At 36.7% G+C, this 27,773-nt stretch overlaps 1 protein-coding gene across 1 annotated transcript in view; it reads right to left on the bottom strand.

Annotated features, from left to right (window-relative positions):
- The window catches only part of SEMA3D (semaphorin 3D), a 135,306-nt gene extending 107,958 nt beyond the window's left edge, over positions 1-27,348 (bottom strand). Inside the window, exons 1-3 of the mRNA XM_060156160.1 lie at positions 27,320-27,348; positions 25,485-25,675; positions 253-413 (exon numbers count right to left, since the gene is read on the bottom strand). Of these exons, the coding sequence (XP_060012143.1) occupies positions 253-413; positions 25,485-25,635 (312 nt within the window). The 5' untranslated portion in view covers positions 25,636-25,675; positions 27,320-27,348. The remainder of the gene's footprint in view (positions 1-252; positions 414-25,484; positions 25,676-27,319) is intronic.
- Positions 27,349-27,773: the final 425 nt, after the last annotated feature.

Raw genomic sequence — 27,773 nt, 5'->3', positions numbered from 1 at the left:
TCCATTTACTAACTTTTCATGCCTTTCATTCAGATTTTCAAAGGTTTTAGTATTACACTCAGTCTTGTACTTAAATCCATAAAAATCCAAAAACATGTATCAGAGGCAATAAGTTCTTTTAACATGTTCTTTTTTGACATGTAAATGACCTACTGCATTTGACACTGAATCACTTAAAACAAAACAAAAGTGAAGGAAAAGGGCATAGATGAAAATAAATGCATTCAGTAAACTATATAGAAATAAACTGACCTTCTTAAAATTTTTGTTTATGTCAACCAGACTGAGCAGGAAGATGTGGTCCTTGGCTCCCAGCAGCAGCCTGCCCCTCTCCTCATCTAACAAAGTGGTTTGGAAATCCAGTCCTTCCGATGAGCCCAAAAAGGGAATACAGCTATTTGAAAGCAGCAAGTCTACGGGGAAGTAAAAGAAGGATAAAAAGAAAGAAAAAATTCTGAATAAGCAAAATCTTTATTTGCCTCCATACACACACTGTTCCACTTTGTAAATGCATATACACAGCATGAAAGCTCCAATTTAGATATATGAAAACAATATACAGTTTTTAGCACATACTCATTTAGCAAGAGATGGAACTTATATTTGTATTTTATTGACATGTTTATCTTATTATCAAAAATGAATATAAAACATGTTAACACAAAAGCAATAAATGCAAAATTTCTCACAACGCTGTTTTACCTTTTTTTAAAATACCTTTTTTAAAGTAAATCTATTTATCTATTTTTGGCTGCATTGGGTCTTCATTGCTGCACATGGGCTTTCTCTAGTTGCCGCAGGTAAGCGGGGGCTACCCTTCATTGCGGTGTCCAGGTAGTCGTGGTGCACGGGCTTAGCTGCTCCACGGAACGTGGGATCTTCCCGGACCAGGGTTCAAACCTGTGTCTCCTGCATTGGCAGGCAGAGTCTTAACCACTGCGCCACCAGGGAAGTCCCTGCCTTCTTAAGTTATAAATTAAAGCATCTACCAACTACAGTAAGATTTGCAAACTGATCAAAGTATCAATGTATGCAAAGTAAGCAGCAAACTAAGTGTGTGATAAATCTCAGGCATTTTTTCTCCCTTCTACTTTTGATAGTGTTCAGATTGACCCCATGTCTGGAAGATTACACGGCGCCTATTTCACATATACAGTAAGATGTAAACAAAGAAGCAATGGATTCTGAAGGAGATGTGATCCTGAACCAGTGATGGAATCAGAATTATAAAGCAAGAAGGGACCTTAAAAATCAATTAATGCAAATTCATGATGTTATAAATGGAGGTGTTTAATTCCATCAAGATGAAGCCACATGCCCTAAAGTCACAAAACTATGGTGGCAACGCTGATAACATAACCTCAATCCCAGTCTCCATTTATCTTTGGTTTGTTACCGGGCCTAATTCTTTGTTCTGGTTATAATTGTGATATGAACAGATTCCTATTTAAATTTAGGTCTGAGGGTTAGTGGTTAGGACTCCACGCTCCCACTGCTGAGGGCACAGGTTCAATCTCTGGTCAAGGAACTAAGATCCCGCAAGCCATGTGGCATGGCCAAAAAAAACAAAAACCAAAAATAAAACCAAACAAAATAAATAAATAAATTTAGGTCTGAGTTTACAGGAGCCCAAATCTTTTCAATATGTTTCACCCCAAGTACAAAACATACCCTCTCATTTTCTACAACCCTAGACTATTAAATACCAATAAGATAATAATATCACTCATCACTTTTATTAAAGTCCATTATGTTACTGGACTTTAAAACTAAATCATTATGTTCAAGCAATTCATTATCAATTAATGAGAAAAGTAAAAAGAGACGATGTCTTAGAAACAGGCATCAAGATGCTTCCGAAATGTGTAATGGCAGTTTTCAATCTCTGTAAAATGGATATTTGAGTCCCTTAAATTTAAAGCCTATATATGCCATCCATCAACTGTGGGCTTTATTACTATTTGATGTTTTTGAGAATTCCTGTCACTCTACTTTTCTAATTTACAATGATTAAATGTTACTTCTTTTAGTCACTGAGATAGATTTTTTGTCTTAGTTTTGACAAACTAAAAGGTCATATGCTGAAGAAGACACGATACTATTTGAATTCTCAAGTGAGTGTGGCTTTACCAAACATAAATGTCTTATTAATATTTATGAATCATGCTTTGTGCACCCTGGATCGAAGTCTTAACTCTACACGAATTATTTTTCTACTAAAGTTAAATAAAACCTTAAGCGTTTTTCAGACCAAAGACACAATGGGATAATATATTTTAGCATCTTCAAATGTAGTAATAAGCCTATTTTTCAGGGCTGATATCCAGTAAATATTCCATATTGATTGCAAAGTAGAACAGAAGGGAAAAGAATGGAACCAAGAGAACAGACAAGACAGATACGATCTAAAGCTTAAAAAGAGAAAACATTTCACACAAACCTTTATTCAATCAGGCAATTCTGTATCTTCCATGGGATTTCCCCTTGTTTAACTAAGAATGAAATGGGCAAAATGGAAGTATGTAAAGGGATTTCCAAGAGGATATCTTGACCCAACTAATAGAGGAAAGTAGGTTTTAGGTTATAAATCCATACTATTTCGAGTGTCCACAGATTATAATCAACTATTTTGAACTATGCATTGCAATGTTAATTACAAAATGAAACATGGCTAAGCCTAATAAGCAGGAGTGTGAGCTTTAGGCCCAGATCAGCTGCATCATATCCTAGTTTTGCAACTCTGGCTGTGTGATCGAGGACAACAAATTTAAACTCTCTGTGCCTTGGTTTTCTCATCTATAAAGTAATTCTCATGATGATTAAAGGAGGTAATTTATATAAAGTTCTTAGAACAATGCCTTGAAAATAGGAAAAGTTCAAAAAACATTAACTGTTACTTTGAATATTAAAGTCCGGTTAGGGCCAAATAAGTTCTATTAAAGAGTATTATCTCATCTTCCATTAAATCTGACTTATGAAGACTAGAACAGCTCTATGTTTTTTAAAATAATATTTGAATAACATTAAAAAGCTACTCTGTCCACAAATATTTATAAGCTTCTAGTACGTGTTAAGTATTGAACATGCTGCTTAAGGTTATGGAATGGCTGAGTCCTACCATCAAGGAGCTCACAGATCCCTGTGCAAATAGATATGCACAGACAGTACAACATATGCATAGACAATACAACATAAGCACAATAAATTATAATACAAGTGTATACAAAATGTTAACAAATCTTTCAAGTAATTAATTGTGCATCGCCTTACAAAAGGAGGTGATACTTGTGAACAGTCTTGAAGGACAGACAGAAGCTTTACAGGAAAAACATAAAGAAAAGTTTATTCCAAGCAGAAGAGTGCTAGGATGTACAAGGGTACACACCATCGTATATTATACTTGTGTACTGCATGTTTAATGCTATCTCCTACTATGGGGTATGAGTTCCTTCAGGGCCAAGACCAGGCCTTACTTATCTTGGAAACCCCAGCACGTATCTCAGAGTCTGAGACAAATCAAGCACTTTAATAAATTTGGGGAATTGCAGTAGTTCAGTATGCTGGAACAGAGAGAAGAGGCAGGGGCAGTGAGAAGTGAGGATGCCTCCAGGTAATTAGGGCATAAGATGGCAGGCTGCGGAGGTCGGGTATTATGTAGGTAACTGAAAGCCACTAAAGTATTTTGTGCAGGAAACGTGACAGAGACTATAGCTGAATATTACAAAAATAAGTCTGGCTGCAGTGTTCAGGATGGATGAGAATCAGGAAAGATGGGGGCAGAGAGCCTCCCCAGAAGTTTCTGAAACGTGATGAGTCCCTGAATTATGGCAGTGCTAACGGGAAGAGGACGACATTTAAGAATCTTGCGTCTCATTTTCCGTCTCTACGCAAACAGTGAGAAAAATAAAGTTGAGGTCATCATTTGCTTTATTTTCTTTTACCATAATTAATTCTATTGGTTTTAGTTTCAAACAAATTTGACAAGGAAAAAGAGCTGCAAAAATAGTGACTAACCTGAAGCATTATCACTTCAAAATGATTTAACGTTGCCTTGTAACAATGTTAGCATCAGAACGATTAAAGCATGCTTCCCAGATGCTTTGTAGCCAAACTAAATAACAAGACTTAGGCATTACATATGAAAATTTCTCAGGCTGATGCACACATTTTGAAAAGACCTTGGGACAGGGATTGGAACAGGTTCCCTCTTCCCCAAACAGTTTATCTTTCTTGCATTTCTGCCAAACCAAGCAAAGTCATTTTTGTTTCCACGGGATCATCCAGCCTAGAAAAAAAAAGTTAAATCCCGAGTCTGAATCTTAACACCTAAAGCTGATACACTCCAAGGGTTTCAGGAACCAGATATGGATGCTAGCTGTGCAGGCTGCAAACTCATGCAAGTTAAAGACTAATAATTTGGCAATATATTTCAAAGCTTTATTTTTTTCTTTTCTTAAACTGGCAAGTCTCAGGCACGTGATTTTTAAGACTGTCCACAGTTTATAATCCTTTTGAACAGAAACTCCGTCTTGTTTTTTTTCCCCCTTTGGTAGTGGGGTGAATGGCTTCACAAATGCCATTCAGATAGGGCCTGCTCTGTACTTACTTAGCCAGCCCCACCTTTCCTCAGACTTCTAGGTCCTAAATGCATTCTTTGTTCTATCTACCTAAACCTTTGACCGAAACTACCATAATCACTCCTTCTAGCCGTTCTTTTAGCAATTCATTGTCCTATCACCTTGTTCTCAGTTTGTAATCTCACTCAATCACCCAGGCCCTCAAATTCCCACTCTTGTTCTCAGTACATTCTTGAAAAATCTACAGCTGATTATTTCTGAAATAAACGCATCAAAGTTATGATTCATCGTTTACTCTACTAGTTTAACTATGGAAATCATGCACATGATGGATTTTAACTGAATGTCGACACAGACCAGATGTTCATAATCCATGATCAATAAACCACGGCAGGGCTTCCCTGGTGGCGCAGTGGTTGAGAGTCCGCCTGCCGATGCAGGGGACACGGCTTCGTGGCCCGGTCCGGGAAGATCCCACATGCCGCAGAGCGGCTGGGCCCGTGAGCCATGGCCGCTGAGTCTGCGCGTCCGGAGCCTGTGCTCCACAACGGGAGAGGCCACAACAGCGAGAGGCCGGCATACCGCAAAAAATAAATAAATAAATAAACAAACAAACCACGGCAGAGCAACGGGATGGTTCTGAGGTTCAAAACTCCTATAAACAGCATGGTATTTTCCTATATTTGTACATATGTGTGCATTGCTGAAGAGTATGTCCAGAGTTCATCAACATCCCCTGATATCTTACCAGAAGTCACAGGTAAATTGTATGTCTCCCACATACAGTTAATAACATATTTAGAATAATTTCTCATTTCTAACACAACAAAGTAAGTCTCTACCCTCATAAAACTAGATTTTTGAAAGCAAACAACTGACTCATCTAAGATCGCCAGGTACTGTGCGCACGCTCCAACGACTGATAACGAGTTCCACTCTCATTGACCTCATAGCCTAGTGGATAGAAAATGCTCATCCACAACAAAAATGAGAATATACATTTTTTTTTCCAGTGGCTGGAGACTTTATTTATCTAGTTATTTATTTATTTAGGCCACACCTTGTGGCATGCGGGATGCTGGACCTTAGTTACCTGACCAGGGATCAAACCCATACCCTGGGGTTAATTCCGTGCAGTGGGAGCACCAAGTCTTAACCACTGGACCATCAGGGAAGTCCCAAGAATATACTTGTGACAAAGGACAACAGTACTTAAAGTAGTAGACTGTTAAATATTTTTAATAGTAAAATAGAAAGGACTTCCTCTCTGTGTCTCCATTAGCAAAGGCCAAATAACACAATTCTCGCCAATACAGTGGGTAGAGAAACTAAATGGTCTCTGATCACCTTCCAACCCAGGATTTCTAGGGCATTAGAACCTAACATTGAACTTTGTTAAAACGGACAACGTATCGAGTAACAAACTGTCATTCATCTATTTACTCCAGGCCATTGCTCTGTTCTTTGGAACAGGTAGTCTCTAACCTTTGGGAAGAACAGAAATACGGTATACGGCAATTAGAGCTAAAGGGAGAACTTCTCAATAAACCTGTTTGACTCCTCTGTTACCAATTCAGTGAGGCCCAGAATGGTTAAGTGGGCTTCACAAAACCAGTTTTCTCTTCGTGGCAAAATACAGCAGCAATGAATCCCCTCACCTACAGCCACATGCCCCTCCATGTGAGGGCAAGGCTGAAGATCCCACCGTCCCTGCTATTTGAAATAAATGCTTGTTCTGAAAAGAATTCTTTGTAACTCCCTTTTAGTGTCCCTTCATATAATTGTTCATTCAGCCTGAAGAAACATTTGACCTGATGCTCTACAGTCTTCCTCGCTACCCCAGAGAGGAAAGGAATGGTCAGTCACACTGAATCTAATAAATTTAGGATTAAGCAGCACAGACTTCCTCAGTGTTCCACTGTTAAATGAATAAAATCCCAAACCCTTGAATTCCTGCATTTATTGCCAGAAATTCTAAACTGGGTGGAGTTGACAATCTCTCTCACGAGAAGACTACATAGCTAAAAAATGGCTTCCCACATCCTTTAAAGAACACTTCACAGGAAGATCTTTTTTTAAAGAAGAAAATCAAAGTTATTAAAGGCAAAATTTCATGGGGTAAAAATAACACCAGCTTTGAGAAAAGTCAATTTCCAGTAGAATTTCTCAGCAGAGAAAGCTTACAGCCAACAATGAATCCAGATCAAAACCCTGTCACCTTGGGGATTCCCTGGTGGTCCAGTGGTTAGGACTCAGCACTTGCCAAAAAAAAAAAACAAAGCAAAACAAACAAACAAAAAACAACCCCCCCCAAAAAAATACCTGTCACCTTTCCCTACCACCTCAGAATATTCAGCACAAAAGCACAAATTCTTGCCCCACCTACCCCCTCTTTTTCCTCAAGGAAATAGCCATTATATCAGTAGGGCTGTTCTGAGGGTTCTTGAATACAGTCACATCTTCAGTGTGTTCTCTGCAAAACTGTCTAAATAAAGAAGGAAAGGAGTTTTTTTTTCCTGCCTTCCCCATAAATTCAGTTTCTCCCCCTTGATCTCTGAATTCCCTGGGCTTCCATGCCAACCGTTAGGCTCCCAAGATTCTTTCTATGGAACTCCTTCGTCCCATAGTTCCCATAAATGTTTTGGCTACCAAAACACCCTTACCATCCCCCAACCCCCAAAGCCTGTTCTCAGTTTGGGTCTGGAATTGAGTAAAGGGAGCAAACTGCTCACCCCAAAATGAAAATTAGTCACTAATGCTGTGGCTCAGAGTCCCTTTGGCTCTCTGTGAACCTGTATTTGTCTCTCCCGCTTTTGGTCTGAGGCAAGGGAAGAATTCTTTCTTGGATTTAACGTTTCGAAAGTGAACTCATCTTAAATAGGCCCTACCTGACTTTCAATGGGTTTTCTGAGGTTTGAGATCATATGAAAAGACCTTGGTCACCAAGTTGGCTCACTTCCACCTATCAAACATACCCCTTATTCTCTATTTAAGTATCTTTAGTCTCCATAGCTAACTGCTCAAACAATATCAAATGTATAAAGAATGTTATTCAAAGCTAAACTCCCGACAAAAGACTAAATTATAGGCGTATTATCGTTATATTTTCCTAGGTGAAAAGTCTAACCCGAACCTTGCAAATGCAAGTTCAAATCAGAAAGAAAAAACAATGAAACTCTCATCTGCTCATCTGCAATGGAATGTTGGAAATCATTCTGTTCATTAGGTCTTAGACAGAACATTATCTATATCAATAATAAATCAGATGATGCCACATAGGGAAACATAAATTAGGAACAAATAAAGCCTATTAATCATCAAGCTACATTCTTGCCAGGACAGGATGTGAAATAGGAGTGTAGTAATTTTACACCATCGCATTTTCATCTACATCCATGCATTTAAATCACAGGTTTCTTCTTCTTTGGCTAGCTTTCAACAGTAGACGCTTTATACAATCCATCACATGTGAGATTCATAATTTACGATTATGGGTGCCTTTTAAATTCTTACTTTGAGTAAGAATGAATTGTTTTAAATTCTCAAAAGCTTGGCCATGATAAATTTTCCTACTGAGCTATAAAATGGCTAACATTATAAATAACTGATACATTTCCAGAAGAACAATTCAATAACAGAATAAACTGCCTCAGAAATAGTTGAGAGGGTAATTCTGGGAAAGACAGATTCTATTTTGACAAATATTTTCTTAATTCCCTTCAAAGTATTGAGAATTTCTCCCTTTTCAAATTTCAAGGTATATTTAAAATCAGAACACCATGTCACAAGTGAATAGGAGTTTGTTTTCAATCTAGTATGTGTATTTAATTTTTTAAAAACTTAGAAAAGTCATACCTTAATACACCATCTTTTACTGATTCTAAATAGCAAGACAAATATGACAAGACCAAATAATTCCTCAAGATAAGATCACCACAAGTTAATGTACAGAGCAAAGAGTTGTGAGAATAACTTTAAAAAACAATATTTTATAACAATATTACTTTTAAATTAATTATATTAATCGAAGTTAAATATATACATACCAAAAGGTAAAGTTAAAAGGCATATATAAGCCTATCTGTCTCTTCTCCCATCCTCTGTCCACCTCTAATCTAGACCCCATATTAACACATTTAGTAGTTTATTTTCTATTATTTTCATATATAGAAATAATATGTATGTACTACTACCTTTTAAAACATCATTTTCAGACATTTCCACTGAATTCCTGTTTATAGAAGTTGAGAGTTCTAGCTTTCTTATGCCAACTCTTTCCCTCCAACCAAGCTCCTAACACTACGGTATGTCCATTCTTATAAAAGCTATATTTAATCATTCCACTACTATCACAAGGTAAATATTCTTCCCTACTTTGAAAAGTAGTGTTCTCTAAATAAAGACTATTACAAGTGACAAAGAAGGACACTGCATCATGATCAAGGGATCAATCCAAGAAGAAGATATAACCATTGTAAATATTTATGCACCCAACATAGGAACACCTCAATACATAAGGCAAATACTAACAGCCATAAAAGGGGAAATCGACAGTAACACAATCATAGTAGGGGACTTTAACACCCCACTTTCACCAATGGACAGTTCGTCCAAAATGAAAATAAATAAGGAAACAAGCTTTAAATGATACATTAAACAAGATGGAGTTAATTGATACTTATAGGACATTCCATCCCAAAACAGCAGAATACACTTTCTTCTCAAGTGCTTATGGAACATTCTCCAGGGTAGATCATACCTTGGGTCACAAATCAAGCCTTGGTAAATTTAAGAAAATTGAAATTGTATCAAGTATCTTTTCCGACCACAACACTATGAGACTAGACATCGATTACAGGAAAAATATCTGTAAAAAATACAAACACAGGGAGGCTAAACAATAAGCTACTTAATAACGAAGAGATCACTGAAGAAATCAAAGAGGAAATCAAAAAATACCTAGAAACAAACGGCAATGAAAACACGACAACCCAAAACCTATGGGATGCAGCAAAAGCAATTCTAAGAGGGAAGTTTATAGCAATACAAACCTACCTTAAGAAACAAGAAACATCTCAAATAAACAACCTAACCTTGCACCTAAAGCAATTAGAGAAAGAAGAACAAAAAACCCCTGAAGTTAGCAGAAGTAAAGAAATCATAAAAATCAGATCAGAAATAAATGAAAAAGAAATGAAGGAATTGATAGCAAAGATCAATAAAACTAAAAGCTGGTTCTTTGAGAAGATAAACAAAATTGATAAACCATTAGCCAGACTCATCAAGAAAAAAAGGGAGAAGACCCGAATCAATAGAATTAGAAATGAAAAAGGACAAATAACAACTGACACTGCAGAAATACAAAGGATCATGAGAGATTACTACAAGCAACTTTATGCCAATAAAATGGACAACCTGGAAGAAACGGACAAATTCTTAGAAAAGCACAACCTTTGGAGACTGAACCAGGAAGAAATAGAAAATATAAACAGACCAATCACAAGCACTGAAATTAAGACTGTGATTAAAAATCTTGCAACAAACAAAAGCCCAGGATCAGATGGCTTCACAGGCAATTCTATCAAACATTTAGAGAAGAGCTAACACCTATCCTTCTCAAACTCTTCCAAAATATAGCAGAGGGAGGAACACTCCCATACTCATTCTACAAAGCCACCATCACCCTGATACCAAAACTAGACAAAGATGTCACGAAGAAAGAAAACTACAGGCCAATATCACTGATGAATATAGATGCAAAAATCCTCAACAAAATACTAGCAAACAGAATCCAACAGCATATTAAAAGTATTATACACCATGATCAAGTGGGGTTTATCCCAGGAATGCAAGGATTCTTCAGTATACGCAAATCAATCAATATGATACACCATATTAACAAATTGAAGGATAAAAACCATATGATCATCTCAATAGATGCAAAAAAAAGCTTTTGACAAAATTCAACACCCATTTATGATAAAAACCCTCCAGAAAGTAGGCATAGAGGGAACTTACCTCAACATAATAAAGGTCATATATGACAAACCCACAGCCAACACCATTCTCAATAGTAAAAACTGAAACCATTTCCACTAAGATCAGGAACAAGACAAGGTTGCTCACTCTCACCATTATTATTCAACATTGTTTTGGAAGTTTTAGCCACAGCAATCAGAGAAGAAAAGGAAATAAAAGTAATCCAAACCGAAAAAGAAGAAGTAAAACTATCACTGTTTGCAGATGACATGACACTATACATAGAGAATCCTAAAGATGCTACCAGAAAACTGCTAGAGCTAATCAATGAATTTGGTAAATAGTAGGATACAAAATTAATGCACAGAAATCTCTGGCATTCCTATACACTAATAATGAAAAATCTGAAAAAGAAATTAAGGAAACACTCTCATTGACAATTGCAACACAAAGAACAATATACCTAGGAATAAACCTACCTAAGAAGACAAAAGACCTGTATGCAGAAAACTATAAGACACTGATGAAAGAAATTAAAGATGATACAAATAGATGGAAAGATATACCATGTTCTTGGATTGGAAGAATCAACATTGTGAAAATGACTCTACTGCCCAAAGCAATCTACAGATTCAATGCAATCCCTACCAAACTACCAATGGCATTTTTCACAGAAGTAGAACAAAAAATTTCACAATTTGTGTGGAAACACAGAAGACCCCGAATAGCCAAAGCAATCTTGAGAACGAAAAACGGAGCTGGAGGAATCAGGCTTCCTGACTTCAGACTATACTACAAAGCTACAGTAATCAACACAGTATAGTACTGGCACAAAAACAGAAATATAGATCAATGGAACAGGATAGAAACCCCAGAGATAAACCCAGGCACATATGGTCACCTTACCTTTGCTAAAGGAGGCAGGAATATACAATGGAGAAAAGACAGCCTCTTCAATAAGTGAAGCTGGGAAAATTGGACAGCTACATGCGAAAGAATGAAATTAGAACACTCCCTAACACCATACACAAAAATAAACTCAAAATGGATTAAAGACCTAAATGTAAGGCCAGACACTATCGAACTCTTAGAGGAAAATATAGGCAGAACACTCTATGGCACAAATCACAGCAAGATCCTTTTGACCCACCTCCTAGAGAAATGGAAATAAAAACAAAAATAAACAAATGGTACCTAATGAAACTCAAAAGCTTTTACACAGCAAAGGAAACCATAAACAAGACCAAAAGACAACCCTCAGAATGGGAGAAAATATTTGCAAATGAAGCAACTGACAAAGGATTAGTCTTCAAAATTTACAAGCAGCTCATGCAGCTCAATATCAAAAAAACAAACAACCCAATCCAAAAATGGGCAAAAGACCTAAATAGACATTTCTCCAAAGAAGATATACAGATTGCCAACAAACACATGAAAGAATGCTCAACATCATTAATCATTAGAGAAATGCAAATCAAAACTACAATGAGATATCATCTCACACCAGTCAGAATAGCCATCATCAAAAAATCTACAAACCATAAATGCTGGAGAGGGTGTGGAGAAAAGGGAACCCTCTTGCACTGCTGCTGGGAATGTAAATTGATACAGCCACTATGGAGAACAGTATGGAGGTTCCTTAAAAAACTACAAATAGAACTACCATATGACCCAGCAATCCCACTACTGGGCATATACCCAGAGAAAACAATAAGTCAAAAAGAGACATGTACCACAATGTTCATTGCAGCTCTATTTACCATAGCCAGGGCATGGAAGCATCCTAAGTGTCCATCGACAGATGAATGGATAAAGAAGATGTGGCATATATATACAATGGAATATTACTCAGCCATAAAAAGAAACGAAATTGAGTTATTTCTAGTGAGGTGGATGGACCTAGAGTCTGTCATACAGAATGAAAAAAAAAAAAACAAATACCATATGCTAACACATATATATGGAATCAAAAAAAAAAAAAATGGGGCTTCCCTGGTGGCGCAGTGGTTGAGAATCTGTCTGCTAATGCAGGGGACACAGGTTCGAGCCCTGGTCTGGGAGGATCCCACATGCCGCGGAGCAACTAGACCCGTGAGCCACAACTACTGAGCCTGCGCGTCTGGAGCCTGTGCTCCGCAACAAGAGAGGCCACGATAGTGAGAGGACTGCGCATCGCGATGAAGAGTGGCCCCCGCTTGCCACAACTAGAGAAAGCCCTCACACAGAAACGAAGACCCAACACAGCAAAAATAAATAAATAAAATTTTTTAAAAAAATGGTCATGAAGAACCTAGGGGCAAGACGGGAATAAAGACGCAGACCTACTAGAGAATGGACTTGAGGACACAGAGGGGGGGAAGGGTAAGCTGTGACAAAGTGAGAGAGTGACATGGACATATATACACTACCAAATGTAAAACAGATAGCTAGTGGGAAGCAGCCACATAGCACAGGGAGATCAGCTTGGTGCTTTGTGACCACCTAGAGGGGTGGGATAGGGAGGGTGAGAGGGAGAGAGATGCAAGAGGGAGGAGATATGAGGAGATATATATATATATATGAATAGCTGATTCACTTTGCTATAAAGCTGAAACTAACACACCATGGTAAAGCAATTATACTCCAATAAAGATGTTAAAAAACAAAAAGTAGTGTTCTCTGATTATACTTTCTTTCTTGAAAATAAAAAAAATGTTGTTTTTGTTAATAATTTCCCAATTGTGACATTTGCTTAGACTTCCTTAAGATCATGATCAAAACTTTCCACACCTTCTGAAAAATGCCTCCATAAAATTTTCAAATGGAATTCTGTCAGATTGTTTTTTGTTTTCCTTCAGGAAACATCCCCTCTTGGCCCTTTCTTCCTCTTGCTCCAATCTGGACTGTCTATTCTTTGACCTGAGGAATAGCTTCCTCAAACTTCCTTCTACCACTCTCTTAGTATGAAACTCATTTTTCCTGGATCCCATGTCTTTCCTCTTTGATTTATTTTCTTATTTTGGTGAGCACATCTCCAGAAGTTTCCTAAAAAAAGAGTGACTGTGACTTATATATTTGAAATTTTCCATGTGTGAAAATGTCTTTAATTTACCTTTGTTGATAATTGGGCTAACTATAGAATTCTGGGCTGAACAGCTTTCACCCTCAGAGAGCTGAGGCTACATACTATCCTCTGGCTTCCAAAGTTATGGTTTAGAAGTCTCATGCCATCAGTGTCCCAAGCTTTTGAATGTCTTCTGTTTTTTTCTTTCACCTCCTCACTCTTGCTATTATAAAACTTAAAATAATTGGCCTGAATATGTCTTGTTTTGTTTTTCACTTATCATGCTGGGCATTCAGTGTGACATCTGATCTGAAAGTTAATTTCCACTGATTCAAGAGAATTTCCTTTTGGCTTTTCATTCAGAACAAACAGATGTCAGTTATCTGTGCAACTTTTCTCTAGGTTTTCTCCAGAAAGGGTCCTCTAGCTTACCCAAGGAAGATAATTCTGTACAGGTGTGCACAGAATTTGCATCAGAATATGCTTATGGACTTCCAAGAGGGAGATTCAAAATACAGTCACAGAATAATGTCTTCCTTAATTTCAGTCAGTATTACAGGGCATAAACAATGAGATCATGTTTTCCATTTAGTTTCCCATAAATTGTTAGTTCTCTGCTGATGACTTCAAAATAGACACCTAAAACCCCACTGCCTCTCCCAAGTCACAGTTCAGAATTTCCAGTAGCCTGCTTGGTACTGTCATTTTTCCCCCAACCACCTGGTCCTACTGACTATAATGACTTTAATGACATGACCTAGTTCCCAGGCTCAAGATAACAGAATCGTTTTTAGTTCCTCTTCCTTATTCCCTTACTCTTTTATTCCCCTATTTAAGTAACTGCTACCTGTAAGTATATTGCATTTCCCTCACATCAACTTCCAGGTAAATTTAAAGCCTTATAGATTTCCTCATGCAAATTATCTATTCCTTTCCCTCAAACATTTATTTTTATCATCAGCCAGGCTAAGAGCCATATTACTGCTTCTCAAAATTACTATAACAGGCTCCTAAACAACCTTGTTCCCTGCCCCCCTCCCTCTCCAATCTCTCCCACATTATGCTGTCTATTCTGGTTTTCTCCCTTAAATTAGAATTAAGTTAGAATTTCATGATCAAAATCCTCTAGTGCCAACATATACTTTATTCAATAAACTCTAAATTTCTTCCAATGTTCAAAGTTCAATTTCACACCCAACCTCCTCCGAAATTCTTTGAAATGTTTGGTTTTATTTACCCTAATCCTATGGCATCAATCTTTTTGCAGTTATTTTGTCCCTTAAAAAGACTAGAAGCCCTTGCAGACAAGAATAATGTCTAAATCATTGCTGCAATTCATCACCTCTTCTTTCACATAAGAAGTCTAACAAACATTTAACTGATGATTTTTCAAACTCTAGTGATTCTTGTTTATGTTGGTTTATCTACCTTCCATCTAAACCAGGATTTATTACAGCCTTATTAATAATTCAGAGAGGTTAATGTGCCATTTGGAGACCCAATTGTGGCTCTAATGCTTTGCAATCATAAGAGATTCCTGTTGTGATATCCAAATGCTCCTGTGTGTATTGGGGGTGGGAGGATGGAGCTGAGGAGGGTGGGAAGAGGAGGGAGTTGGAAATAAAACACTCTAAAAGCAGTGCTTCTCAGGATTAACATGCATTCAGATCAGCTAGGATTCTTGCTAAAAAATAGACTCTCACTGAGAAGTCTTGGAGGGAGCCTGAGATTCTGCATTTCTAACAAGCTCTCAAATTATGCTGGCGCTACTGGTCCTTGAACCACAGCTGGAGTAGAAAAGCTAAAGAACACTGTGGCCCCAATTGCCTTGAAGTGCTGGACTCTTCCTTCTTCTCCACACTACAGTTTCTCTCAAACCCTTATATGATGATGTGTTAATTTATGCAAAATAGCCAAATTATTATTATTTTTCCTCTACAACACTACATTGTTAGAATAAGTTAGGGATGTACAGCTGTGACCAATTAACTTATAACTGACTGTGATTAACTTATAACTAACTTAATTGCTATAAGTGATAAATAACCTACTTAGTTTCAACCAAAGACATATAAAACTTTTTCCCCTCCATTTTCTCATACAAAGAAGAGAAGTACATTCATTTAATATGCATTAACCTGGAAGGAAAATGTAAAGATGCCAAGTTATGATTTATTAATTGACTTTCAAGTAAATGTCCTGTTATGTGTGGCAGGAGAAATTGTATCCAAGATGCCTAAATATATTTTTAAAGACCTTGAATTTTCTTCACATCCTACTTCAATTAATTCAGTAATATATTATGTCTGGTCTCTCTTTGAAGCCTATCATAATATCCATTTGGCTTTATAACTTCCAAGGAGCTTTTCCTCTATTATTTCATTTGATCCTTAACCAAAGAATTATCACTAATTTCCAGATGAGAAAACCTAGATTCAGAAAGAGCAAACAACTCTTCTAATGGTACAAGAACAGTACATGGCAGAGAAAGCTAAAACCTATCAAGGTCTCTTCTAACTCTAAGCCCTATCACCCATTACAGCTATATTTTATATTTTAAGATTTACCATTACTTAGAAAAGCAAGGTTCTTTTTCAAAACAATTCTACTTACTGTTTTTATGGAACATACCCACAGACAAGTTCACTTCTATTGCTTCCTCCACTTTACCATTCCATTGGGATTACTGAAATATTTATCTTATTTTCTAGACTGTGTCTGGTTCACTTTGGCTTTAGTGAAATAAACCTCTTTATGAGTATCTTTCTTCCTAAATAAAAAGCACTTTAGCTTTAATTTATGCCTCTTTTGAATTAATAGGATTAAAACAGCATGTTGAAAGGACTCAGAAAAATGCAAAATGTATATTACAAGTTCTTAAGAGAGAGGCATTTGCCAAATTTTCTGTTAAAATGACCCGATGACATTCATTTAAAAGAATATCTGTAAACTTATAGTTTTACATTTATACTGAAAGAATCTCACTGCTAAAATTTATTTAATAAGACCCAAGAAATTAGAGCCAAATTTTAGGTAAGTGAAGTCATAAAACAAGAAATTGTGGATAAAAAATTTTATCTCCTCAATAATTTACAGAATAGTAAACCAACTATATACAGTATACGATCTATTCAAAGAAACCTATTTTAACCAAAAAATAGTGGACTGGGTTTAATCCAGAAAAATTTGCCTTTACTTAAATTATGCCCTTATAAATTCCTTCCATATTTATGCATAACAAGGATGCAATTCAAGTGTCTCATGATGTAGCTCTCCTTTGCCCTGCCAGGAGGACACTACTGACCACATAGGCCTCAGTGATTTTTATGTATGTTCCTAATTCCAGGAACACTTTTTATATGATACTTTTGTATGGCAATATTACATCATATGTTACCATATATTATTAGGTAACTTCTACCACTCTGTGAACCTCTACAGATCAATCATGTTTAGAAGAATGCTCTACATAGTGTTAAATAGATTTTAATCATCACTAAATCAGAGTGTTGGATACAGGCAAGTTGTAGCACAAACACTACTGTACTGAAACGCAGAAGGCTTGGATCAGCTTTTTAATTATCTACTAATGTGACTCTGAGGTTATTATTTAATCTTTCTGAAGTTTTATTTCTAAATCCTTACATAACAAATTTTTAAACATATGTAGTACTTACAAACCTATATCGATATATCAAACTGAATATATTTTTATATCTGTTTAAGCTCTCTTTCTACCTACACAACAGTTGACACTGATAATGAACCAAACAATAGTTTATTATGCAAAATAAGCAAGTTTTATTAACATATGTTCTAAAAGTAGCCTGATTTTAGAGGAAAAAAATCATTATTTTCTTCAATAGTGTATGAATTATCCCACATTTCTCCTGAATCATTAATTATTCCTCTCCTAGATTATTTCAATTAACAAATAAATATGCTGTTGTTTAGCTCATGAAAAAAAACAAGTCTCTTGATCTCATTGTCCTTCCAGCTACTACTGCCCACGTCTCTATTATGGGAAAACTCCTTGAAAGAACTGTCTACACTTGCCTCCAGTTCCCCCGAGCCCATGCTCTTCAGAATCCATCTTAGTTGTGCTCTGGCTCCCACACTTAAAGACACTGCTCTTATCAAGGTCAACAATAGACTTCTGTTGTTATTTTATTTATTTATTTATTTATTTTTTGCGGTACGCGGGCCTCTCACTGTTGCGGCCTCTCCCGTTGCCAAGCACAGGCTCCGGACGCGCAGGCTCAGCGGCCATGGCTCACGGGCCCAGCCGCTCCGCGGCACGTGGGATCTTCCCGGACCGGGGCACAAACCCACGTCCCCTGCATCGGCAGGCAGACTCTCAACCACTGCGCCACCAGGGAAGCCCCCTGTTGTTAAATTTAATGTTAATTTTTACTTATCTTTCGTGACACATTAGCTGAATATGACACTGCTGGTAGTCCCTTTTCTTACTTTCTTCCTTTAACTTTCTCTACACCACAACTTCTGATTTTTCTCCTACATACCTGGGCACTTCTTTTAGTTCACTGAGATGCTCAGTCCTCCTTTCACTAATTTCCTGACTTAAGAGTATCCCAGAACTCAATCCTCTAAATTTTCTATATCCCTTGGTCGCCTCACAGAATTTCATGGATTTAAAATTTTCTCTATGCTAACTGCCAAATTCGTATCTCCAATTGACATCGTCTATAAACTCCAAAAATGATATACTCAAGTGCTTTCTAGGCATCTAACTTAGATATCTAATAGCCTTCTCAAACGAATATGTCCACTTGATCTTCCCACACGACATTCTTTCACAATCTCTGCCATCTCAATTAATAGTAACCCCATCCTTAGATCAAAAACAAACAAACAAAAAAACCATGGAGTCAAATTTGACTTCTCTCTTACTTCATATCCAATCCATCAACAAATCCTGTTGGCTCTACCTTCATATCTTCTTCTCCTACCTCCACTGCAACCAGTCTGGCTCATAGACCATCATTTCTCACCTGGATTATTACAGTCCTCTCAGACTTGGCTCCCTATTTCCCTGATCTCTCCCTTTCAGTGCACACACAGTACAGAAACCAGAGTGATCCTATAATAATGAAAGTCAGACCATGTCACCTCTGTGCTCAAAATTCTCCAATGGATTCCCATAACACTCAGACTAAAAACCAACGTTTTAACAATGACAACAGTGAAAGGATCTAATCCTTCTTCCCTCCTATTAACTCTCTGATTTAATCAATTTTCTTCTTTCTCCCATTCCACTGGTTTTTTTGCCATACTTTAAGATCCTTGAACATGCCAGACACCTTTCCACCTCATGACTTTTGCACTTGCTGTTCCTTTTGCCAAAAATGTTCCTTTCCTGAGTATCTGCATGCCTTGCAACAATAATTTCTTGAAGTATCTGTGAAAACATCACTCTGGGTGAGCTCTTTCTTGAGCGCCATATTTGACTACTACACCCCCACCAATCAACTTTCCCGATTCATTGCTCTCCATAGCACTTATCATCTTCCATCTTGCTGTGTAATGTACTTATGTATGGTCTACCTTTCTGTATCAGAATATAAACTACATGATGCCAGGGAGTTTTGCCTCTTCTACTTGCTAACATATCCCCTTGTTGCCAGCATGGGGCTGGAAACAGTGGGCATCATAAACTATTGTTATTAACCACTGAGAGCTGAATATCAAATACACAATAATATTATCCTTGAGCTCTTAAACCTACGAAAGCCCAGTCCCACACACAGCCTCAGTTTAGAGAAAACACATCTGGGAAAACAAGTGAGTCCATTAAAAATTAAACCATCAATGACTTTCTCTATAGAAGAAAATATATGGGAATTCTTACTATTAGATTGATAATACTTCTTTACTATATACTTAAGGAGAGATATTCAGAGCAAGTCATCTTCTTTTCTCATTGATTTGACAACAAAAATGTCCACTTTAGAAAGGAATTCCTGAATGAATAATTTTATGATTCCTTTTAACCCACTCTGAAGGCTACCAACTACTCAAAGACACTACTCTTATCAAAGTCAATAACCACCTAAGGGCTTGTTAACTACTAGAAGACCATGAAGATAAAAATACTGGGAAGTACCTTCAATAAATTCACAATCTGTGTGTGGTACTGGACTGAGGGAAACTAACCCTAGTAGAAAATGTTTGAGAGTAAACAGAAGCAATTTTAATATATGCTATAAATCCCCAGGAGGAAACTATGTAATATTTTTCAAACTTGTTTATATAGGGAAAACTCTGGTCTGGGAACAACCATTAATATCTAGCAAGATAATAGTGTTTCACAAAAATTAATAATTGACAGCATTTATTAAATGTTTACCATGCCAAACACTGTTTTACGTGCTTTACATGGATCAAGACACCTTCACAACTACCTCATTAGAATTAAATAAATTAACGCACTTGGAAAACTGCAGTACATAAAATAAACATCCATACGTCCCACAACTAGTAACAGCAGTTAAGACCTAATAAGCAGTTTGGCTTCAGAACCTGCCTTCTTCACAGCTATACTTAATTGAGATATCAGAACTTATACAAAACTAGTCAAATCAAACAAGTTAGATGAGTCAAATGGCCATGAATCTCTACTTGAGGCACGCCACATTTCACAGCTAAATAGAGTCATTTTTAAATAATGAAAAATATATAGACTTATCCACTCATTCCTCAGAAGACTCAAACAAGATAAAGAACTATTCTATCAAATGCACTAATGTTTAGTTATACAATAGCAGATAAAAATTTTAAAGATGATTTCCAGTTTTCTTTTCTATGAAAAGACGTAAGTTTTGGAGGAGCAAAAAATAATTAGTACTATTGGTAGTTACTGAGAAAAGCATACTGCCAAAGATGTAATAATGAAACCTTGTATTTTTTTTTTTATATATCTTGATATTTGTGTTCCTGAACATGCAATGCCTCCCTCAAGGGCACGAGGTGGCAAGAACATGGGCCTGGAACTAGAGAGGTGAAAACACACAAGTTAGTTCTGCCACTTAACAGCTTCTTGCTTTGGGGCAAGGCCTTCAGGTTCTAACCTCATGTTTCTTATCTATAAAATGGGTATAAAAATGATGGTTCTTCATAGTGTCCTAAAGTCTAAGTAGGGTCCTGGATGCAGTCTCCTGTTTGATGTTCCTGATAGAACTTCCCACTATTTGAAATAACCTTCATCTGTTTGTTTACCTGTTTATTGTTTGCCTCCCTATCTGGTAAAGAGATTCCAGGGGGACAGTGACTTTTCTCTTCCTTTTTCAAAGTTTTTGCCCATTCCCTCTTTAGCTATATTACCTATCTCATCTTTAGGGGTTGTCCAAACAAATACCATTGCAGATACAAACGATTCCTGGGTATAAATATCCTTAACCCACATGAGTTCCTTCATGATGATTTATAATACAAAAAATGCTTACAGTAATTGCAAGACTGAAGTTGGTCATTTTTCAAAAGTTATATTTACTACATCTGCAGTATAAAGCATACAAGTCACTGTGAGAAGCTCACCTTGTAAGGCCATATATATATATTACCCTTATAAAACAAAACCCAGAAATACAGAACATCCTGACCTCTAAGTTTCCTTACTTGTTACTCAAGAAACTGATTTAGTATGCATAAATGTGCAAGAATTCAAAATATGCAACTGAGGGGAAATCTCTTTACACAACAATAGAACCAAACAAGCTCCTGTGGATTCAGAGGTTCAAAGCTAAGTCTTTATCAAAGAGCATTCTTTGGATAAAATGGTTATTATATTTCTGTTGGCCTTTAAGAAATCCCTCAAAATAATCTTGCAGCTGTTTAAAGTAGCTAACTCTACTGATACTGGCTGTGTCTCTGGTCTGCACCTAAGGAAGCTTGAGTTATGGAAAGCAAAGCTGATTTTGTGCCCATAAAAATGAATTATTTTTGAAAATACAGTTAATTTTTCATTTTGACTGATTTTTCTAACCTCACATGCTGGCAGTATTTTAATGCCAAGCATGAAGTTTTAGACTCCCTCAAAACTAAGCAATGGGTGATACTAGGTGATCTTCACTCATTAGTCAGTCATAAGAGAAAGAGAAAATGCCAAAGGAGAGTTCTGATTATTATCTCAGAGGTAGGAATTTTCCTCATCATAACCCCAAGTTAGCAGTGATTTTTATGTTATAACTTTGTTTATTCAGGAATAGGCTACTTTTTAAAACTATTACATCAGGATTTGAACTACTTTCCTTTTACACTCTCAGATATGGCAGAGAAGAGGTGGCTAGGGAAACTGTTGAAATTCTCCCAAGTGTATGGTTAATGCATACTTACTTCATAGTGCTGAACTGATGATTTCCAAAGAAAAGTCCCCAAATTCTTATAGGTGGAAAGAGGAATATTCTGTAAGCATTGTCAGTAATTCTCCTAGCCAAGATCATTACTCTATTATTAGCATACAATCTGGCAATGAATGGCTAACAGCAGCCACAGGGCGCTATAGGAGAGAGGGAGGGGGAGGGGGGAGAGGAGAAAGGGGAGACAAGGGGGAGAGGGGGTGAGGCGGGAGTGAGTGAGTGTTTGTGTGTGTGTGTGTGTGTGTGTCTATTGAGGATGAGTTGAGAGATTTTTAAAATTCCTTCCCTGCATTCAGTCTTTGCTACTGCTTTTGACATGTATCAATAGACAATCTACATGTAGATAAATATCTAAAAAATATAACATTTGGAAAGTATACTAAATATAAGAACCATCCAAAGAATAGTTCTTATTGCATTTAATCCAACATTTATACCAGTTCTCCTTTTATATAAGTACTAGGTGCTAGAAAGAGTGAAAATCTATAGAGAGATAAATAAAACAGGATTTTGAACTCTTATATGGTTGATTCCAAGTATTAATATAAAAACATAGACTCATATCAAAAAAAACCCTCTAACTAGGGATAAACTAATTAGCAGCAGCTACATAAAATTAATGTTTTTTAATTTTTTTTATTTTTAGGAACTGATTTGTTATTTTCTAATGATCAAGTTACCACATTTGAGTTAATATTTTACAGTCACTCATATAAAATTTTGATTATGAACGCAAATTAGCACAATGACCATCTCTCTTTTTCCCATAAGATTATCAAAGTCTGTAAATCTCTTTTGGCTACCAAGAGGGTGTGGTCTTCAACTCCATTTAATTTTGACAATTGAAATCATATAATCAGTTAGTCAAATATCAGCATGATGCTTCTGTCAACTTTAAAGTTCACTTCCGTAGGTAAGTGCCTCAGGCAAGAACTGCTGCTCTTGTCTAGGGTGTGAGAAATATGATTAGGCACCCAGGCTCTCCAAAGCACGGGGCTGACTCAGGAGCTGAGCCACCAACTAATTTGAGACCTTAATTTCTCAGTACCTCAGTAACCTCATTTCTAGGCAGATGATAATAATCCCCACCTCACAGGGTGGTGATGAGGATAAAATGACATCATTCACACATACTCCTTATACCAATGCTTTGCTTATGATGACTCCTCAGTGAGTAATTATTAACTATTATTAAAGTTTCTTTCCAAGTCTAATTTATTTTGCATTGTCCACCCTCATCAATGCAATGCTCCTGTGTTATTCACTATATCATAGAAACCAGGTAGTGTTTCCGTTATTTTCCATTCAATCTATTTTCAAACTTTCTCTTTTTTTTTTTTATTGTTTGGCTTTTCATACTTGTTTTCTGTTCTGTTCTTAAGATAAATTTTGAAAACAGGCAAACAAATCTGACTTGTGTAATATGATGGGTTGTGAAAAGTCCATATTATATACTTCGGTGATCCATATCTCTATCATGATAGAGAACATTTCCATAAGCCCAGAAAGTTTCCTCTCATATCCCTTTCCATTCGATCCTTCCCTCAACTGCACAAAGGCAATGCCCTGAATTTTTTTAACCATAGATTAGTTGTCTCTGCTCTAGAAATTCGAGAATACAAAAACTCAAAAATAATGTTACCTTAACTCTTTAATTCATGAGGTATAAATTCCAAACAAATACCAACATATGAAATGTGTAATGAGTCAAATAAGATAATTCCACTTAAGCTTACATTAGACATCAAATTTGCTTTTACTATTGATATTTAATTTGAGCTGAAAATAAGTTGTCTTAAAGATTAAAACTGCCAGCATGATTTTTACCCGCCAAGTTCAGAATAGAGGAGTTTGAGTTCCCTACATTCCTCTCATTACTTAGGTATTAAAGAAGCCAAGGGGATATTACAGAAAAAAAAAAAAAAAAGAAATCTTTGAGCATGAAACTTGGCTCGTTTTCTCTCTCGATATATATATTGATATATTATACTTACATATAAACACATATTCGTATATAAACTTTGCTTTCATACTAGTTTAAACATTTAAAAACAATTAGCTTAGTAGATTTCATTTCTTAAATGTTTTCTCATCTCTGTATTTTAAGCTTTTCACACAGACTATTTTTTAAACAATAAAATATGTATATGCTTGAGATATTCAAGGTATTTTAGTTTGTTAATATTTTTGAAGATATCTTACTGTTTTAAAAAATACTAAGGATCAATGAATTAGTAGCAGCTGTATAGAATTAATGATTTTTCTATTTTTAGGCTGTTGAGCTGCACCCCACAGGCCTACAAGGCTTGCCCAGCTTCAAGACCAAAGAGCCCAGAGTCAGCGACAGAGCCATCAAAGGTTTAATGGATGGGAGATCTTACATGTTCGAAGCAAGGTTCTGGAGCAACACCCCACCATGTATGCGGCTCACACCGAAGCAGGACAAAGCGGACAGGCTTCACTCCCACGGGCAGGGGGAGGTTACCACTTATAAGGGAAATTGACGGCAGTTTGGCTCATCAGTTACCAGGGAAACCAGCAGAGGGGCCCGCCCCTAACTGCCCCTTTGATAGGCTATCATGGTGGCTAAAATTAGAACAATCATTAGCTGGGGCATGGGGCAAGCATGTAGGAAGGTCTGTCAGGTGAGTAGGGTATAGGTGAAGCAGGCACTGGTTGAACAGGGGACTTACCGAGAGCAAGAGAACAGCTATCTTGAGTGGCCTGACCATACATAGGTATTGATTTATTTTAATATAAAACTGACTACAGGGACTTCCCTGGCGGTCCAGTGGTTAAGACTCCATGCTTCCAATGCAGGGGGCGCGGGTTCCATCTGCGGTAGAGGAGCTAAGATCCCGCATGCCGCACAGCATAGCCAAAAAAAAACAAAAAACAAAAACAAAAAACTGACTACAACTTGCTGACCAAAATTTCCTAATTATGCTAATCAGTAGTTTAAAATTGTAAATAATGAACTGAAAAGCATACATTAACAGTTTTGGTGTCTATTTTCTTCACCAAGAATAATGAATCAGTGGGCTTTGCATTCTGTAATAATCTTCTTCTTATTATTATTATTATTTTTTGGTACGCGGGCCTCTCACTGTTGTGGCCTCTCCCGTTGCGGAGCACAGGCTCCGGACGCGCAGGCTCGCTGGCCATGGCTCACGGGCGCAGCCGCTCCGCGGCATGTGGGATCTTTCCAGACCGGGGCACGAACCCATGTCCCCTGCATCGGCAGGCGAACTCTCAACCACTGCACCACCAGGGAATCCTGGGAGCCCCATGTTTCGTTTTGTTTTGTTTTGTTTTGTTTTGTTTTAACCATTACTTAGCACGTAATTCTCAAATCCTAGCACCTGGTTTTTGTTTTTAGCACCTGCGCCACCAGGGAAGCCCCTATAATAATCTGATTATTAACTGATGCCAATACTACAAACATTTCACTGAAGTCAGTATGCATTTCTAAATAAAAGAAGGCAACCTGAAAAACACTGACACATTTACCTTTGTAGGTTAGCTTGAGTCGTGGAATATTTTGCTTAGACGTTCCAGTGACTGGAAGAAACAGCATGGTCATGCTTAGCATCATCAGGGCATGAAAAAGGTAAAAATCATGGTTTCTGGACTTTGGTCTCTCATCTTTAGTAACAATCATGATGAAAACAATGTTCTGTTTCAAACAGCGTTAATTTAATCTAAAAAGAAGAAAAGAACTATTAATATAGCAGTTTGCAGATTTTTCCTACACTTACTAAATTATAATTTTATGAATGTGTGTAGATTTAAAAAAATACTTGCTCCTTGTCTCTTGTTCAGCTCTTAGAAACTGTTGCAAGGGAAACGAATCAGAACTGAGTAATAAAATTCAGGTCTGGCTTTACTCAGGACATGAGTACAGACCTAAAAAGTCAACTACTTAATATTAATTAGCGACTATTCTTCTACTAAAGTTTTTGTTTTGTTTTGTTTCATGCAAATGTAGGAGTGACCAATTCTTTCTGTAACTTGATGAATTCTTGATCAGATAAGAATACTGGTAGAAGCCTACACTTTCCCCATACCATTCTCAAAGGAAAAGATTCTCAAGCAAAATTTAATAAAAGCTGTCATTTTCAGAGAGTTCGTTTCTCACAAAACATATTTTAACAGTTCACCTAAAATTGGGACAACTGGACATGATCAGGTCAGGGCCACCAGTATAGGTTTTAGGCCTGGGACAAGGCAATCTTACCTGCACCCTATACTACTCCACACAGGGCAGCACTGAATATAAAAACAAACTGTAAAATAAAAGGGTTTATAAGAGGAGGCGGTTTTTAACTAGGTTGCCATAAACAAGCTGCCTTGGTTGTCTTTGTTAAAACACGGAATAAATCAAAACACACATATTTCAAACTAAGCCTGGTAATAATAATTACAAATAATATTCGTTGAGTATTTACATGAACCAGATACTTTTTAAGAAGTGTGTTACATAAATCACTTAATGCTGTTAAATTCATTAAAGAAGTAGGTCATTAGACTGAGGTGGCTCTAATGCCATGGTAGCCCACCTAATCAAACAAAATCTAAGCCTGTAAATGCCTCAAAGCTATGAACTCAGAACTCTAAGAACAACCAGTTAACTAGGCTTTAAGCTATAGCCAATAAAATAATTTCCTTTCTTTGTTTCCTAAGTCTTCGCCCTAATATCCTATCAGTGGGGTGCTCCTAACCACTTCCAGTTTGGTGCCGCGCAATTCAAACTGATTTTTGCTCAAATAAACTCTTAAAAATTTTAATATGCCTCCGTTTATTTTTTAATCAATGCTAATGACGGTCAAGAAAGATAGGTAATAATTTTCCTCGTTTTACAGATGAGGAAACTGAGGTACAGGGTTTGATAATTCTCTCAAGGTCATGCTGCAAATAAGAGATGGATTAAAACATTTGTTCTGGACTTCAGCTAGAATCAGCCTCCTTAGCCCCTAAGTCTTTAGGTGGTTTTCATTATGGCAGAATCAAGTGACCTTCAACTCTTGATGCAGTCTTCAACTTCTCTTCTTTCTCCTCGACATCTTCTAATAAATAGCCCACAGAAAGGACCTTGCTATGCGTACTTCCTGGGAGGATTCCAGATGTGGTACCTGCTTCAAGTGCCAATAATTTCTTGGTAACAGCTTCAGCCATAATAAAAAAGTATTATACTTTAGTATTTTTGTAATTATTTAATATCAAAATAAATATGTCTATATGGCTTAGTTTTAAGAGAATGTCTAAATAAGAGTATTTTTCTTATGGTAGATCAAGTCTTTACTAAAATGCCTCAATGACTTTGAATCAAGGTTCCTTAAACTTACCTTAAATCTTAGAAGTTAAGATCAATCTGGGAATGTGAAATAAAATAAAATATAGGGATGTATTAATTTTTTATACAAGACATTCTAAGAATAGACTACAAATTGTATGTTGTTTCTTCATGAAACGTTGAATATGAAGGCTTAATAAAGTATATTTTCTCAGTTACTTTAATTACCCATAGGAAGTACCAAACTATTGTCTTTGTGTGTAATCCATGCATATTTAGTTATTTGATTTAGAAGATTACTACAAATGAAAAGAATCAAGTTCATTTAGATACTCATTTAAGAATATCGTAGGTCACACATATTTTATTCACATTTACTTGACATATGTGAATGTGTCACATATAACATATTTTATTCACATTTGCCACATATAACATATTTTATTCACATTTACTTGACATTTCTTGATGAGTTCACCTAATGACATAATTTAAGGGAAAACAGG

Source organism: Lagenorhynchus albirostris, chromosome 8 (genome assembly GCF_949774975.1).
Source record: "Lagenorhynchus albirostris chromosome 8, mLagAlb1.1, whole genome shotgun sequence".
Lineage (NCBI taxonomy): Eukaryota > Metazoa > Chordata > Mammalia > Artiodactyla > Delphinidae > Lagenorhynchus > Lagenorhynchus albirostris.
The sequence above is the reverse complement of the archived record's forward strand: the minus strand, read 5'-3'. Positions and strand labels throughout refer to the sequence as shown.